Source organism: Zonotrichia albicollis, chromosome 28 (assembly GCF_047830755.1).
Source record: "Zonotrichia albicollis isolate bZonAlb1 chromosome 28, bZonAlb1.hap1, whole genome shotgun sequence".
NCBI lineage: Eukaryota > Metazoa > Chordata > Aves > Passeriformes > Passerellidae > Zonotrichia > Zonotrichia albicollis.
In genome coordinates, this window is record NC_133846.1 from 4,820,538 (window position 1) to 4,834,922 (window position 14,385).

Sequence of the window (14,385 nt, forward strand, 5' to 3'; positions counted from 1 at the left end):
CAGCCAAGCTTCCCCTTCCTAAAACTGGGCTAACCCAGCTGGGAGGCTGCCCTGGGCAAACCCAAGCCTGGCAGCTTTGGGGAGGGATGGGCAGCCCAGCAGAGGCTCCTCCTGAGCTGGTGTGGCCCCAGGGCCACCCCGGGACCTGTCCCCTCGTGGGCTGGAGGCCACCCCGGAGCAGCTCCACGGTGACAAGAGACCCGACACGGACACAACAAAGCACCCGGACACAGCTGACCCAAGGAGGGCAACTCAAACTGCTGAGAGAGAGAGAGAAACAGAGAGAGAAACAGAGAAACAGAGAGAGGGGTGGAGAGAGAGGTGCAGAAATGGGGCTTCCTCCACAGCCTGCAAAGAACAGGTGAGAAACACTGGCGAGGAGACTCTCACGGAGTCGAGGCCATGGCAGGACAGGGTGCAAATGTCCCCTGGGCCGGGTCCTGGGGGAGATCTCATCCCAGGAATGCCAGGAGGGCACCTCCAGCTCTGCCCTGAACGCCAACCCTGTGCAGGGACAGCTTTGAACCATCAAATCCCTGCTGGGAGTCATGGAGTGATCCCAAGGAAGGGATGCTCTGCCAGAAGCCCTCCCTGAAAAATGGCTTTTCCCCATGTAGAAACAATGGGAAGGTTCATCCCAGTGATGCCTTAGGATTTTAGTTTTTATCTTTTCCATACATTTATAGTCCTGCAGTTCTTAAGTGTAGAACTCTAAACTCCATATCCAGCGTGAGCTGCTGCTTTCTCATTTTTACACAATTCCTCTCCAGGCCTGGGAATCAACAACACCTCACTGGTCAGGCCCTGAGAGATGGGAACAAAAGGGAGTTGGGGGTGCAAATTTGGGGTCAACGACTTCATTACCTGAAGCTGTAATTGGAAAATTAACCCCCAATATCCAAATGAACCAAACTTATAAAAGTGTGAAAACCCCGTGACCTGTGGTCCATTTTTGGACCTAAATGCCCTAAACGTACCTGAAGGCCCTTCAATAAACAAAACTGCTTTTTTTTTTTCCTTTGATTTGGTCTGGCCTCTGTTTTTGGGCAGTCCCAGCAAGGCACCCCCTGTCTTGGGTTGGGGTTTTGGGGACACCACGGGACCGTTGCACCCTGTCCTGGAGAAACGAGGCGAGAGTCCCACCGGAGCAGCAAAGAGCACAGACTGATGAGGAGAAGGAAGGAAGGAGGAAGAAGAAGGAAGAAGGAGGAAGGAGAGAGGAATGCTTGCTAGTTAGTGTGGTGCTGTTCAAAGGATGGAGAGGCTGGCGTTACCTTTGTTGCGGTTTTCGGGGGCTCCACCTTTTTTACCTGTTCAAAGAGAGAAAGGGGGGAGGGCTGAGCACAAGGAGCCACATTCCCCCTGCAGCTGGGATCCTGTGGGCACCCTCTGGACACCACCACGCCTTGGTCCACACACTGCTCGAGGCTCCGGAGCTCCCAGGCTGCCCTGGGCACCCCTGGCCCAAGGGTTCTGCTTCTCCCCACCTGTAAATCACCCCCAGAGCCCAGCAGTGCCTCCAGGGCGCTGGAGGTGCCGCAGGTTTTCAGGAGGAGAAGGCACAGAGCAGATTTTCAGGAGAAGAAAGCCTCCTGCAGCTCCAGGTCCCTCCCTCCTGCTGCCACCAGACCCGGATAGGAAGCACAGATTTGTCCCAGAGCAGACCCAGAGCAGGGAGGTGTGACCCCCAAAATCTGTCCAGGTGACCCCACAAATGGGGGTGCCCAGAGCTGCTGCACCTCAAACACCTTCAGGTGACTTGAGGTGTTGGTTGTCCCCCAACCCCACAGCTCCAAGATGGAAAGGAGGGTGATGGAGAAGGTCTGGGAGCATGGGGGAACCAGGTGGAGGGGACAAGGAGGGACCCCCATCCTCTCCCTGCTCCTGCCTGGGCCAGGGGAGCTGACCCAGATGTGTGAGGAGCCCGTGGATGCTTCCCAGGAAAGGGAGAAAGGAGGGAAAAGGCAAATTCAGGTCATTTTCTTACCTTTCTTCACCTTCTTCTCCTCGTCCCCCTCTCCTCCTGCTCCCAGGAGGGTGAAGATGATCCCAGTCTGGGAGTTGATGCCCACGGCAGTCACCACCATCCTGCCCGAGCCCTCCATCACGTGGGTACCTGGCAGGGCAGCAATGCCATGGGCACACAGGTGACACTCCCAGCTGCCATCCCACAGAATCCCACACGGGTTTGGCTCAGGCTTCACCCCATCCTGTTCCATCCCGTATTTCCCCTATCCCAGATTGCTCCAAGCCTGTCCAGCCTGGCCTTGGACACCTCCCTGAGAGCAGGGCCCACCCTGACCCCATCCCAGCCCTGCATCCATCCCTGAGCCCTCACCTGACAGCAGCATGGGGTCTTTATCCATGGATTTCTTCACCTGGTCTGACTCCCCAGTCAGCGAGCTCTCATCTATCTTCAGGTCATTGCCCTGGATCAGGATCCCGTCCGCTGGCAGGAGATCACCTGGAGACGAGGAAAAGCAGGGATCAGCCCAGCCTGGCTCAGCCCTGCCTGCCCCATGCCAGGAATGCTCCAAAAGGATCCAAACTCAGGCTCAGAGCAGCTCTGGAGGGAGGAGAAGCAGCAGGTGGGGTTTGTGAGGGACAGGCGCAATCAAATTAAATCCAAGAGCTCCCAAATCCTCGCTGGAGACTCCTGAGGAGGATTTTACTCAGTGTTTCCCCATCTGGCTTTAATGAATGCTTCCCAGAGCTCCTGATGCATCCAAAACCCACCACATCCACCTGCCAAGTGTGGAATTGGGCCCTTGGGAAAACAAACACGGTGTTGGATCAATCTCCTTCCTGAATGGGAGGAATATTCCCCCTGGGAAACGAGGAGCAGGGCCTGATTGATCCCAAGGGCTGCAGCTCCTGCATAAGGAAACATCCACCAGCACCTCCAGGCCAAGGAAATATTCCCCAACAACTGCTGGCTAAGGGAACATTCCCCAGCATCTCCTGGATGAGGAAATGCTCCCCAAAACCTCCTGGATAGGGAAATGCTCCCCAACAATTCCTGGATAAGGACATATTCCCCAGCATTTCCTGGATAAAAGAATATTCCCCAGCATCTCCTGAATACAAAAATATCCAGCAACATCTCCTGGATGAGGAAATATTCCTCAAAACCTCCTGGAAAAGGAAACACTCCCCAACATCTCCTTCCCAAGTAAATATCCCTCAACATCTCCTGGATGAGGAAACATCCTCAACAGGGATAAGGTTGGGAAAATAAACTAACACAAATGAATAAAATAATTTATTTCTGATGCAGCAGCTCCTTAAAGCTCGAGGGCAAAAAGAGAAGGTGAGTGGAGCTCCACTGGTTACTGGAGCTGGTTACTCCATGAAAATGCTGCCATGGAGCTCCATCACCTCCAAGGCACCATTTCCATGGAGCAACCAGAGGAGCTGCTGCTTGTGCTCAAGGAAGAAGGGCTGGAGAAGGAGGGAGGAGGTGTTTTGTGGAGATAATCAAAACTCCACAATTTTTGTGAGAGTTGTAAAGTTGGGATTGTTTATTACAGCGCTGGACACGTGTGGGAATCGTTCTCCTAAAACGACATAGGAACTCCAGGTCCCTTTTTATCCCCCTCTCAATAAATATGCAAAAATTACAAATAAATATGCATAAAATTTCACAATAGGTTTATACACCTTCACTTTTACGAATTTCACGTGACATTTGCTGCTAGTTCTTCTTTATCAGAAAGAATTCTTAGGTCAGGCTGACCTGCTGTCACAGCAATCTCTCTGTCTCTCTCTATCACTTTCTGTCTCCTCCCCTTCATCTCTGTCTTTCACTGAAGCAGTTTCTTGTCACCCTGGTTTTTTAGGATTTTCTAAGCTTTCTGATGTTGACATTCTTGTAGTGAGCTTTCTCACACACTTTCTGTAAATAACTCATTGTTTTGCATTCCTTTATGGAGGAGGAGAACGTTGATGGACTGCTGGTTTGACCAGTGTCATTGGAGAGGTGGCACTGTCACCCTTCCAATCCGCTGTCACTTTTAGAAAACTATAAATGTTAGATCAGAAAATAAACTTCTCCACCTTGAGAACTGTGGTGTGAGCTTGTCTTCTTTTGTGTCCTATAGTTTCTCTGAGCTTAGGCTTTTGCAATCAGGCTGTTTCCTAACTACAGACAGCTCAAAAACGCACATTTCACCTAAATCAAAATGGAATTTCCACTCTGGAAAGTTTCTACTGTGCTTCAGAGTCTCCAAGGGGGGAGCCCAGCCCCACTCACCGTACTTGATCTGGGTGATGTCGCCCACCACAATGGACTGTTGGTTTGTCCAGTGTCATTGGAGAGGTGGCACTGTCACCCTCCAATCCACTGATGGGCTGTTGGTTTGACCAGTGTCCTTGGAGAGGTGGCACTGTCACCCTCCAATCCACTGTCACTTTCAGCAAACTATAAATGTTAGAGTCAGAAAATAAACTTCTCCACCTTGAGAACAGCGGTGTGAGCTTGTGTTCTTTTGTGTCCTATAGTGATAGTTTCTCTGAGCTTAGGCTTTTGCAATCAGGCTGTTTCCTAACTACAGACAGCTCAAAAATGCACATTTCACCTAAATCAAAACAGAATTTCCACTCTGGAAAGTTTCTACTGTGCTTCAGAGTCTCCAAGGGGGGAGCCCAGCCCAGCCCCACTCACTGTACTTGATCTGGGCGATGTCACCCACCACAATGGACTGTTGGTTTGACCAGTGTCATTGGAGAGGTGGCACTGTCACCCTCTAATCTGCTGTCACTTTTAGCAAACTATAAATGTTAGAGTCAGAAAATAAACTTCTTCACCTTGAGAACTGTGGCGTGAGCTTGTGTTCTTTCATGTCCTATAGTGATAGTTTCTCTGAGCTTAGGCTTTTGCAATCAGGCTGTTTCCTAACTACAGACTCAACTCAAAAACGCACATTTCACCTAAATCAAAATGGAATTTCCACTCTGGAATGTTTCTACTGTGCTTCAGAGTCTCCAAGGGGGGAGCCCAGCCCAGCCCCACTCACCGTACTTGATCTGGGCGATGTCGCCCACCACGATCTCGGCCACGGGGATCTGGATCACCTGGCCCTTGCGGATCACCGTGAACTTCTGCTCCTGCTCGATGCGGCTCTGGAGGCCCCGGAACTGCTTCTCCTTGCTCCAGTCGTTGAAGGCCGTCACCAGCACCACGATGATGACGGAGAACAGGATGGCAGCGCCCTCGATCCAGCCCGCCTGCGACTCGCCCTCGTCCTCCACGCCGCCCGTGGACTGCCCGCACACTGCCCGGAGAGAAAGCATGGGGTAACCAAAAACACTGCCTGGAGCAGGGAGTTCCTGCCTGGATAACCAAAAACACTGCCTGGAGCAGGGAATTCCTGCCTGGATAACCAAAAACATTGCCTGGAGCAGGGAATTCCTGCCTGGATAACCAAAAACACTGCCTGGATAACCAAAAACACTGCCTGGAGCAGGGAGTTCCTGCCTGGATAACCAAAAACACTGCCTGGAGCAGGGAATTCCTGCTTGGATAACCAAAAACACTGCCTGGAGCAGGGAATTCCTGCTTGAATAACCCCAAACACTGCCTGGAGCAGGGAATTCCTGCTTGGATAACCCCAAACACTGCCTGGAGCAGGGAATTCCTGCCTGGATAACCAAAAACACTGCCTGGAGCAGGGAATTCCTGCCTGGATAACCCCAAACACTGCCTGGAATTCCTGCTTGGATAACCCCACACACTGCCCAGAGAGAGACCACGGGATAACCAAAAGCACTGCCTGGAGCAGGGAATTCCTGCCTGGATAACCAAAACCACTGCCTGGAGCAGGGAATTCCTGCCTGGATAACCCCAAACACTGCCTGGGAGAGAAACCATGGGATAACCAAAACCACTGCCTGGAGCAGGGAATTCCTGCTTGGATAACCCCAAACACTGCCCAGAGAGAGACCATGGGATAACCAAAAGCACTGCCTGGAGCAGGGAATTCCTGCCTGGATAACCAAAAACACTGCCTGGAGCAGGGAATTCCTGCTTGGATAACCCCAAACACTGCCTGGAGCAGGGAATTCCTGCTTGGATAACCCCAAACACTGCCTGGAGCAGGGAATTCCTGCTTGGATAACCCCACACGAGAGAGTTCCCATGGGATAACTCCAAACACTGCCCTGAAAGAATTCCCCATTGGATAATTGGTCCTCCCCCAAAGACCCCAAAGACGGGGAGATGCCACCACCCAACGCCCCCATCCCAAACCCCTGCTTCCACAGGGGCAGATCCCAGAGTCCTCCCACAGGGAATAGAGCAGATTCCAGGATATCCCCACACGGAACCAGGCAGATCCCACAGTCCCCATCCCAAAACCCTGCTCCCACAGGGAATGGGCAGATCCCAGAGTCTTCCCAGAGGGAAAGGGGCAGATCCCAGAGTCTTCCCAGAGGGAAAGGGGCAGATCCCAGGATATCCCCACAGGGAATAGGGCAAATCCCAGGATATCCCCACAGGGAATAGAGCAGATTCCAGGATATCCCCACAGGGAATGGGGCAGATCCCACATTCCCCATCCCAAACCCCTGTTCCCACAGGGAATGGGGCAGATCCTAGAGTCCCCCCACAGGGAACAGCAGCAGACCCCAGAGTCTCCATCCCAAACCCCGGTTCCCAAAGGAAAGGGGGCAGATCCCAGGATATCCCCACAGGGAATAGAGCAGATCCCAGGATATCCCCACAGGGAAGGGGCAGATCCCAAGATACCCCTCAGGGAATGGGGCAGATCCCAGGATATCCCCACAGGGAAGGGGCCAGACCTCGGTGTCCCCACAGGGAAGTGGCAGACCCCAGAGTCGTCCCAGAGGGAAAGGGGCAGATCCCAGGATATCCCCCGAGGGAAGGGGCAGATCCCAGGATATCCCCACAGGGAAGGGGCAGATCCCAGAGTTGTCCCACAGGGAAGGGGCAGATCCCAGGATATCCCCACGGGAAAGGGGCCAGACCCCGGTGTCCCCAGCCCCCCAGGACTCACGCTCGTTGTCCCCGCCCGGGGGGTGGTAGAAGGACAGCCCCAGCGAGACGATGGCGGCGATCTCCAGGATGATCAGCGTCACGTCCTGCAGCGCCTCCCACACCAGCTGCAGGAACGTCTTGGCCTTCTTGGGGGGGATGAAGTTCTGCCCAAAGGCCTGGCGCCGCTTCTCCAGGTCCGTGGGGTTCCCAGACAGGCCTGGAGGGATGGGGAGAACAGGGCTGAGGGCAAATCCCACTGCTGGCCCTGTGCAGCTCATCCAGGAGCAGCTCCCTGCTCAGCCCACACAAGGTGAGCTGAGGGGACACAAGGTGTAAATAAATAAATAAATAAATAAAAACCATTAAAAAAAAGAAAATAAAAATTAATAAAGTATAAATAAAAAACAAATAAAAATTAAAATAAAAACAAAGTATAAACAAATTAATAAAATAAAAATAAAAATAAAGTATAAATATAAGCATATAAATAAAATAAAATTATAAGTATACTATAAAATAAAGTATAAATAAACTAATGAAATAAAAATAAAAATAAAGTATAAATATAAGCATATAAATAAAATAAAATTATAAGTAAACTATAAAATAAAGTATAAACAAATTAATGAAATAAAACTAAAAATAAAGTATAAATATAAGCATATAAATAAAATAAAATTGAAAGTAAAATATAAAATAAAGTACAAACAAATAAAATAAAAAATTAGAAAAAATTAAAAATGAATAAATTGTAAACAAATAGATAAAACAGAATTGAAAATAAACTATAAAATTAATAAAGTATGAACAAATAATTAAAATTAAAAATAAAATAAAAATTTATAAAGTATAAACAAATAAAATAAAATTTAAAATAAACTATAAAATAAAGTATAAACAAATAAAACAAAAAATTAGAAAAAATAAAAATGAATAAATTGTAAACAAATAGATAAAACAGAATTGAAAATAAACTATAAAATAAATAAAGTATAAACAAATCAATAAAATAAAATTAAAATAAACTATAAATAAAGTATAAACAAATAAATAAAATAAAAATAAAAAATAAGACATAAACAAATCAATAAAATAAAATTAAAATAAACTATAAATAAAGCATAAACAAATCAATAAAATAAACCTATAAATAGAGACAAATAAATAATAGAAATTACATAAAGTATAAACAACTACAATATAAATAAATAATATATACATTATAAAACATAATTAAAGTATAAATAAATAAATTATAAATGAATAAAGTATAAACAAAGGAATTAATTAAATGAATAATGCAATAAAGATAATATATTAATATATAACATATAAATGAATATAATACATAAACTAATCAAAATATAAATAAATGAATAAACTCAATAAACATTAAATTATTAAATAGAAATATATAAAGTATAAACAAATAAAACAAGCTATAAATAAATAAAAATATGAATAATTAATAACCAAAATACAAACAAACAAATAAATATTGTATCAGCCTGCAGCCTGGAGAACGTCATTGTCACCCCCGGGCAGGGGACACCAGGCTGCAGCCTGGCAAGTGCCCAGGTGCTGCCAGCTGCCACCAAGACTGGTGGCCTTGTTTACATCAAATCTGGGCAATTCTGGGCAAATCTGGGCAATTTTGGGCAATTCTGGCCCTGGCAGTGCCCGTGGCACCTGCGCCTTGTCCTGTGCCAGCCCCTGGAGCTGCGGGAGCCTCTGCCAGCCCTGGGGACACTGGGTCCAAACTGGGATCGGGGCTGGTGCTGCTGGGACAGGGAGGGACACAGGGAGGGAGCAGGACACGGAGCTGGGAGTGAGGATGGGGAAAATGGGGAAAAATGGGGAAAAATGGGAATAAAAGGGAGCCTGAGGCCCTTCAGAGCCTGCCAGGCAGCCACGGGTGACAGTGGCAATGTGACCACATCTAATAAAGCCATAAATGCTGAGGGGTTGGATGGAGTGATGGGTGACAGTGGCAAAGTGACAGGGCCACCCCAATAAGGCCATAAATGTTGAGGGAGTTCCAATACATGAGCCAGCAATGGGTGACAATGGTGACATGGCCACCTCCAATAAAGCCATAAATGTTGAGGGGTTGGATGGGAGTGATGGGTGACAGTGGCAAAGTGACAGGGCCACCCCAATAAAGCCATAAATGCTGATGGGGTTGGATGGGAGTGATGGGTGACAGTGGCAAAGTGGCAGGGCCACCCCAATAAGGCCATAAATGTTGAGGGAGTTCCAATACATGAGCCAGCAATGGGTGACAATGGTGACATGGCCACCTCTAATAAAGCCATGAATGTTGAGGGAGTACACGGAGGGAGCAGGGATGGTGACACTGGCAAGGTGACACAGTCAGCCCCAACAAAGTCAGAAATGCTGATGGGGTTTCAGGATGGAGGGATGGGTGACAATGGTAAAGTGACAGGGCCACCCCAAACAAAGCCATGAATGGTGACAGGGTCCCAGAAGGGAGCAGTGGGTGACAGTGGCAATGTGACACAGCCACCCCCAAAAAGCCATAAATGTTGAGGGGGTTCCAACCCATGAGCCAGCAATGGGTGACAATGGTGACACAGCCACCCCCAAAAAGCCATAAGTGCTGAAGGGGTACCAGGACACAAGACAGTGATGGTGACAGTGGCAAAGTGACACTGCCACCCCTAACAAAGCCATAAATGCTCACGGGGTCCCGCCAGGCAGCAGTGGGTGACAGTGGCAAAGTGACACTGCCACTCCTAATAACGCCATAAATGCTGCTGGGGTGCCAGGCCATGAGGCAGCGATGGTGACAGTGGCAGTGTGACACAGCTGTGTCCCCAGCACCACCTTAAGGGACCCCCCCATCCCGTCCTTCTCCACCTTAAGATGTCCCAGGGGCGCTGCCAGGTCCCGGGATGCTGCAGGAATGGCCCTGGGCACATCCTGGTGGTGCCTGGAGCAGCCTGGCAGTGCCAGGGGACCCGGGTCCTGCACTCAGGGGACAGCTCCGAGTCATTCCTGGGGACACCTCTGTGCCAGCCTCGTGTCACTCTGGGGGGACACCTCCCTGCCCACTCAGTGTCACTCTGAGGGCACACCTCCATGCCAGCCCCGTGTCATTCCAGGGGATGCCCTTCCCAACAGCCCTGTGTCACTCTGGGCACACCTCCATGCCAGCCCCGTGTCACTCTGTGGGGACATCTCCCTGCCTGCTCCATGTCACCCTAGGGACACATCCCTGCTAGCCTTGTGTCACTCTGTGGGACACCTCTGTGCCCACCCTGTTATCACTCTGGGGACACTTCCATGCCTGCCCCTGTCACTTTAGGGACACCTCTGTGCCAGCTCTGTGTCACTCTGAGGGGACACCTCTGTGCCAGCCCCATGTGACTGTGGGATGCCTCTGTGCCCACCCTGTGTCACTTTGGGGACACTCCCATGCCTGCCCCGTGTCACTTTGGGGACACCTCTGTGCCCACCCATGTCACTCTGTGTCACACCTCCCTGCCCACCCTTTGTCACTTTGTGGACACCTCCCTGCCCACCCTGTGTCACTTTGGGGACACCTCCCTGCCAGCCCTGTGTCACTCTGGGGACACCTCTGTGCCCACCCTGTGTCACTCCAGTGACACCCCCGTGCCAGCCCCGTGTCCCCATGTGTCCCCACGTGTCCCTGCAGCAGGAGGAAGCAGCAGGATCGATCCCGCCCCGCTCCAGCGCAGCTGCAGGGAGGGAGGGGACAGCAGGGAGGGAGGGGACAGCTGGCAGCTGGCACAGCAGCCTCGCTGTCCCCACCCAGCCATGAGGAGGAGGCTGAGCAGGATCCTGGGATGTCCCGGCCCGGATTCCCCAGCAGAGGGTGGAAAAAGTGGCTCATGGCCATGGAGCCACGGGACACATGTGGGGACACACGTGGGGACACACGTGGGGATACACGTGGGGACACATGGGGACACGGGACAGCCCCACAGCACAGGGCAGCCAGGGGTCCCAAAGCAGATCCCACTCATGGGAATGATCCCAGGGCTGCCCCCCACCCTCCCTGGGGAATTGGGGGGGTTTGGTGGCTCTGTGCTGGCACCGGGAGGGTGACAAAGAGCCTGTGCCACCCAAATGCCACTGCAGGTGACAAAGAGCAGCAGCCCTGGGCAGGTGCCACCCTTGGGGCCGCTGCAGGCTCTGGGGTCAGGATTAGCAAGGAAATGGGGCAGAAATTCTGGATGGAGGCCACAAGTGACAGCAGGGAGCTGTCACCAGTGCCACCTCTGCCTGGGGACAGTGGCACAAGGAGCCTCCCTGCAGGGACGGGGCTGGGGAGTGGCAGCTGTGGGTGAGTCAGGGTGGCTGCGCTGGCACCCAGGGGACACGGGTGACTCAGTGCAGTCACACCCCAAAGCCACTCTGGGAGCTGCCCCGAGGCTTTGGGGTCTGCTGGCACCTCCTGGGGCACAGCTGGAGCTGCCACAACCAGCACACCCCAAAGTGACACCTGGGCTGTGTGACCCAAGGGGGGCTCTGGGGGACAGTGTTTGCCCACGAGGACAGTGCCAGACTGGAGAGGGGACAGCCAGGACAGTGCCAGGCTGGAGATGGGACAGGCAGCACAGTGCCAGGCTGGAGAGGGGACAGCCAGGACAGTGCCAGGCTGGAGAGGGGACAGGCAGCACAGTGCCATGCTGGAGAGGGGACAGCCAGGATAGTGCCAGGATGGAGAGGGGACAGGCAGCACAGTGCCAGGCTGGAGAGGGGACAGCCAGGATAGTGCCAGGCTGGAGGGGGGACGGCCAGGACAGTGCCAGGCTGGAGATGGGACAGGCAGCACAGTGCCAGGCTGGAGAGGGGACAGGCAGCACAGTGCCAGGCTGGAGATGGGACAGGCAGCACAGTGCCAGGCTGGAGAGGGGACAGCCAGGTCAGTGCCAGGCTGAAGATGGGACAGGCAGGACAGTGCCAGGCTGGAGAGGGGACAGGCAGGACAGTGCCAGGCTGGAGATGGGACAGGCAGGACCATGCCAGCCTGGAGAGGGGACAGGCAGGACAGTGCCAGGCTGGAGAGGGGACAGCCAGGATAGTGCCAGGCTGGAGAGGGGACAGCCAGCACAGTGCCAGGCTGGAGAGGGGACAGCCAGGATAGTGCCAGGCTGGACAGGGGACAGCCAGCACAGTGTCAGGCTGGAGAGGGGACAGGCAGGACCATGCCAGGCTGGAGATGGGACAGCCAGCACAGTGCCAGGCTGGAGAGGGGACAGCCAGGACAGTGCCAGGCTGGAGAGAGGACAGGCAGGACCATGCCAGGCTGGAGATGGGACAGCCAGGCCTGCAGCACAGGGTGGCACCGAGGGTCCCCATGGGTGCAGGTGGCATCAGAGCACTCCAGGGCACAGATCCTAGAGCAGGACAGGGGCGCTGGCAGGACACCCCAGGCCGGTGACACGCAGGAGGACAAGGCCCTGTGCCATCCCCAGAGGGGTGATCAGCAATGAGAGTGGGGATGGGGACAAACAGTGGGGTCAGACAGAGGTGCCACAGGTGCCCTTGGGATTCTCCTCTTCCCAAAAATCCCCGAGGATCTGGAGCAGAGACCCTCTGTGTGCTCTCTGGGATTTGGGGCAGCTCAGCTCCACGAGAGGGACATCGGGGTGGGGCCGAGCCCTTCACCTCCCCTACAAGAACCTTTTGGGTTCTCCTCCCGCCCCACAGCAGCGTGATCCCACCTTGGCAGGGCTGAGCACATTGTTTGTGACCTGGGCTTTGTGTTTCCACCGGGACTTCCCCCCTTCTCTAACGACATCCCCATATTGTCTGTCCTTCCCGGTCCCGCTCGCAGCTGGAAAGCTGCAAATCCCCCCCTGCAGCACTAAAAATATCCCACAGATTGTCACTGCTGAGTCCCCATCCCAGTTTTAGGGCTGAGTCCCATCCCAAAGCTCCAGGGCCAAGTCCCCATCCCACAGTTTTAGGGCTGAGTCCCATCCCAAAGCTCCAGGGCCAAGTCCCCATCCCACAGTTTTAGAGCTGAGTCCCCATCCCAGTTTTAGGACTATGTCCCCATCCTACAGCTCCAGAGCTGAGTCCCATCCCACAGTTTTAGGGCTCAGTCTCCATCCCACAGATTGTCACAGCCAAGTCTCCATCCCAGAGTTTTAGGGCTCAGTCCTCATCCCACAGCTCCAGGGCTGTGTCCCCATCCCACAGTTTTAGGGCTGAGTCTCCATCCCAGAGATTGTCACAGCCAAGTCCCCATCCTACAGTTTTAGAGCACCCCACAGCTCCAGGGATCAGTTCCCATCCCCCAGTTTTAGGGCTCAGTCCCCATCCCACAGCTCCAAGGCTAAGTCCCCATCCCACAGTTTTAGGGCTCAGTCCCCATCCCACAGTTTTAGGGCTGAGTCCCCATCCCAGTTTTAGGCTGAGTCCCCATCCCACAGTTTTAGGGCCGAGTCCCCATCCCACAGTTCCAGGGCTGAGTCCCCATCCCACAGTTTTAGGGCCAAGTTCCCATCCCAGTTTTAGGGCTGAGTCCCCATCCCACAGTTTTAGGGTCAAGTCCCCATCCCACAGCTCCAGGGCTGAGCTCCCATCCCACATGTTGTCACAGCCAAGTCCCCATCTCACAGTTTTAGAGCATCCCACAGCTTTAGGGCTGTTCCCATCCCAGTTTTAGAGCTGTGTTCCCATCCCACAGTTTTAGGGCTGCCCCCATCCCACAGCTCCAGGAACCCCCTCAGAGCTGGAATCTGGGGGGTCTCTGCCCCCTGCACCCCCTCAGTGCCAAGGAAGGCTGCACTGCTGTGCCCCCAGTGCCCCCAGTGCCACCAGCCTGGCTGATGAGGGGACGCCAAAAGCCAGCCCAGCCCGTGAGGGCAGAGGTGACACCCTGAGACCCTCCAGAGGTGACCCCTGGTGTCACTGCCACCACCCCAGCTGTGCTGTCCAGGTTTTCCTTGGAGAATCCTCGGTCCAGGAGGGACCTGGGCCCATCTCCCCATCCCTGGGTGTATCCCCCACCCCCTTTGGGGACACACTGCTCCTGTCCCTGACCCAAAGTGCCACCAACAGCTGCAGGTGGCACCTGGTCACCTCCCCAGCGCCCTCCAACCTTTACACCTCCCCTCCCACTCCATCAATGATTAAACAGGGAATGGCTGGAGCAGCACCTGGGCTGTGGGGAGGAGCTCCTCGCCCCATCCCACATCTCTGACAGCCCCTGAGGTGACAGCTCCTGAGGTGGCAATCCCAGAGGTGACAACCCCAGACCATGGGACAGCCACTGGAGACACCATCTTTAAGTGTCACTGTCATGTGGTTCCATCCCAAAAGTGACAAGCCCAGACCACATGACAGTCATGGGAGCCACCACCCTTCAGCATTACTTTCACATGGCTCCATCC

At 52.9% G+C, this 14,385-nt stretch overlaps 1 protein-coding gene across 6 annotated transcripts in view; it reads right to left on the reverse strand.

The window, feature by feature from the left end:
- ATP2B4 (ATPase plasma membrane Ca2+ transporting 4) overlaps nucleotides 1-14,385 on the reverse strand; it is a 68,342-nt gene that overhangs the window by 24,407 nt on the left and 29,550 nt on the right. For all 6 annotated transcript variants that reach the window (XM_074528266.1, XM_074528271.1, XM_074528268.1 and 3 more), the window contains exons 3-7: nucleotides 7,014-7,211; nucleotides 5,016-5,273; nucleotides 2,339-2,464; nucleotides 1,988-2,116; nucleotides 1,275-1,310 (exon numbers count right to left, since the gene is read on the reverse strand). In XM_074528266.1, coding sequence (XP_074384367.1) covers nucleotides 1,275-1,310; nucleotides 1,988-2,116; nucleotides 2,339-2,464; nucleotides 5,016-5,273; nucleotides 7,014-7,211 — 747 coding nt within the window. The remainder of the gene's footprint in view (nucleotides 1-1,274; nucleotides 1,311-1,987; nucleotides 2,117-2,338; nucleotides 2,465-5,015; nucleotides 5,274-7,013; nucleotides 7,212-14,385) is intronic.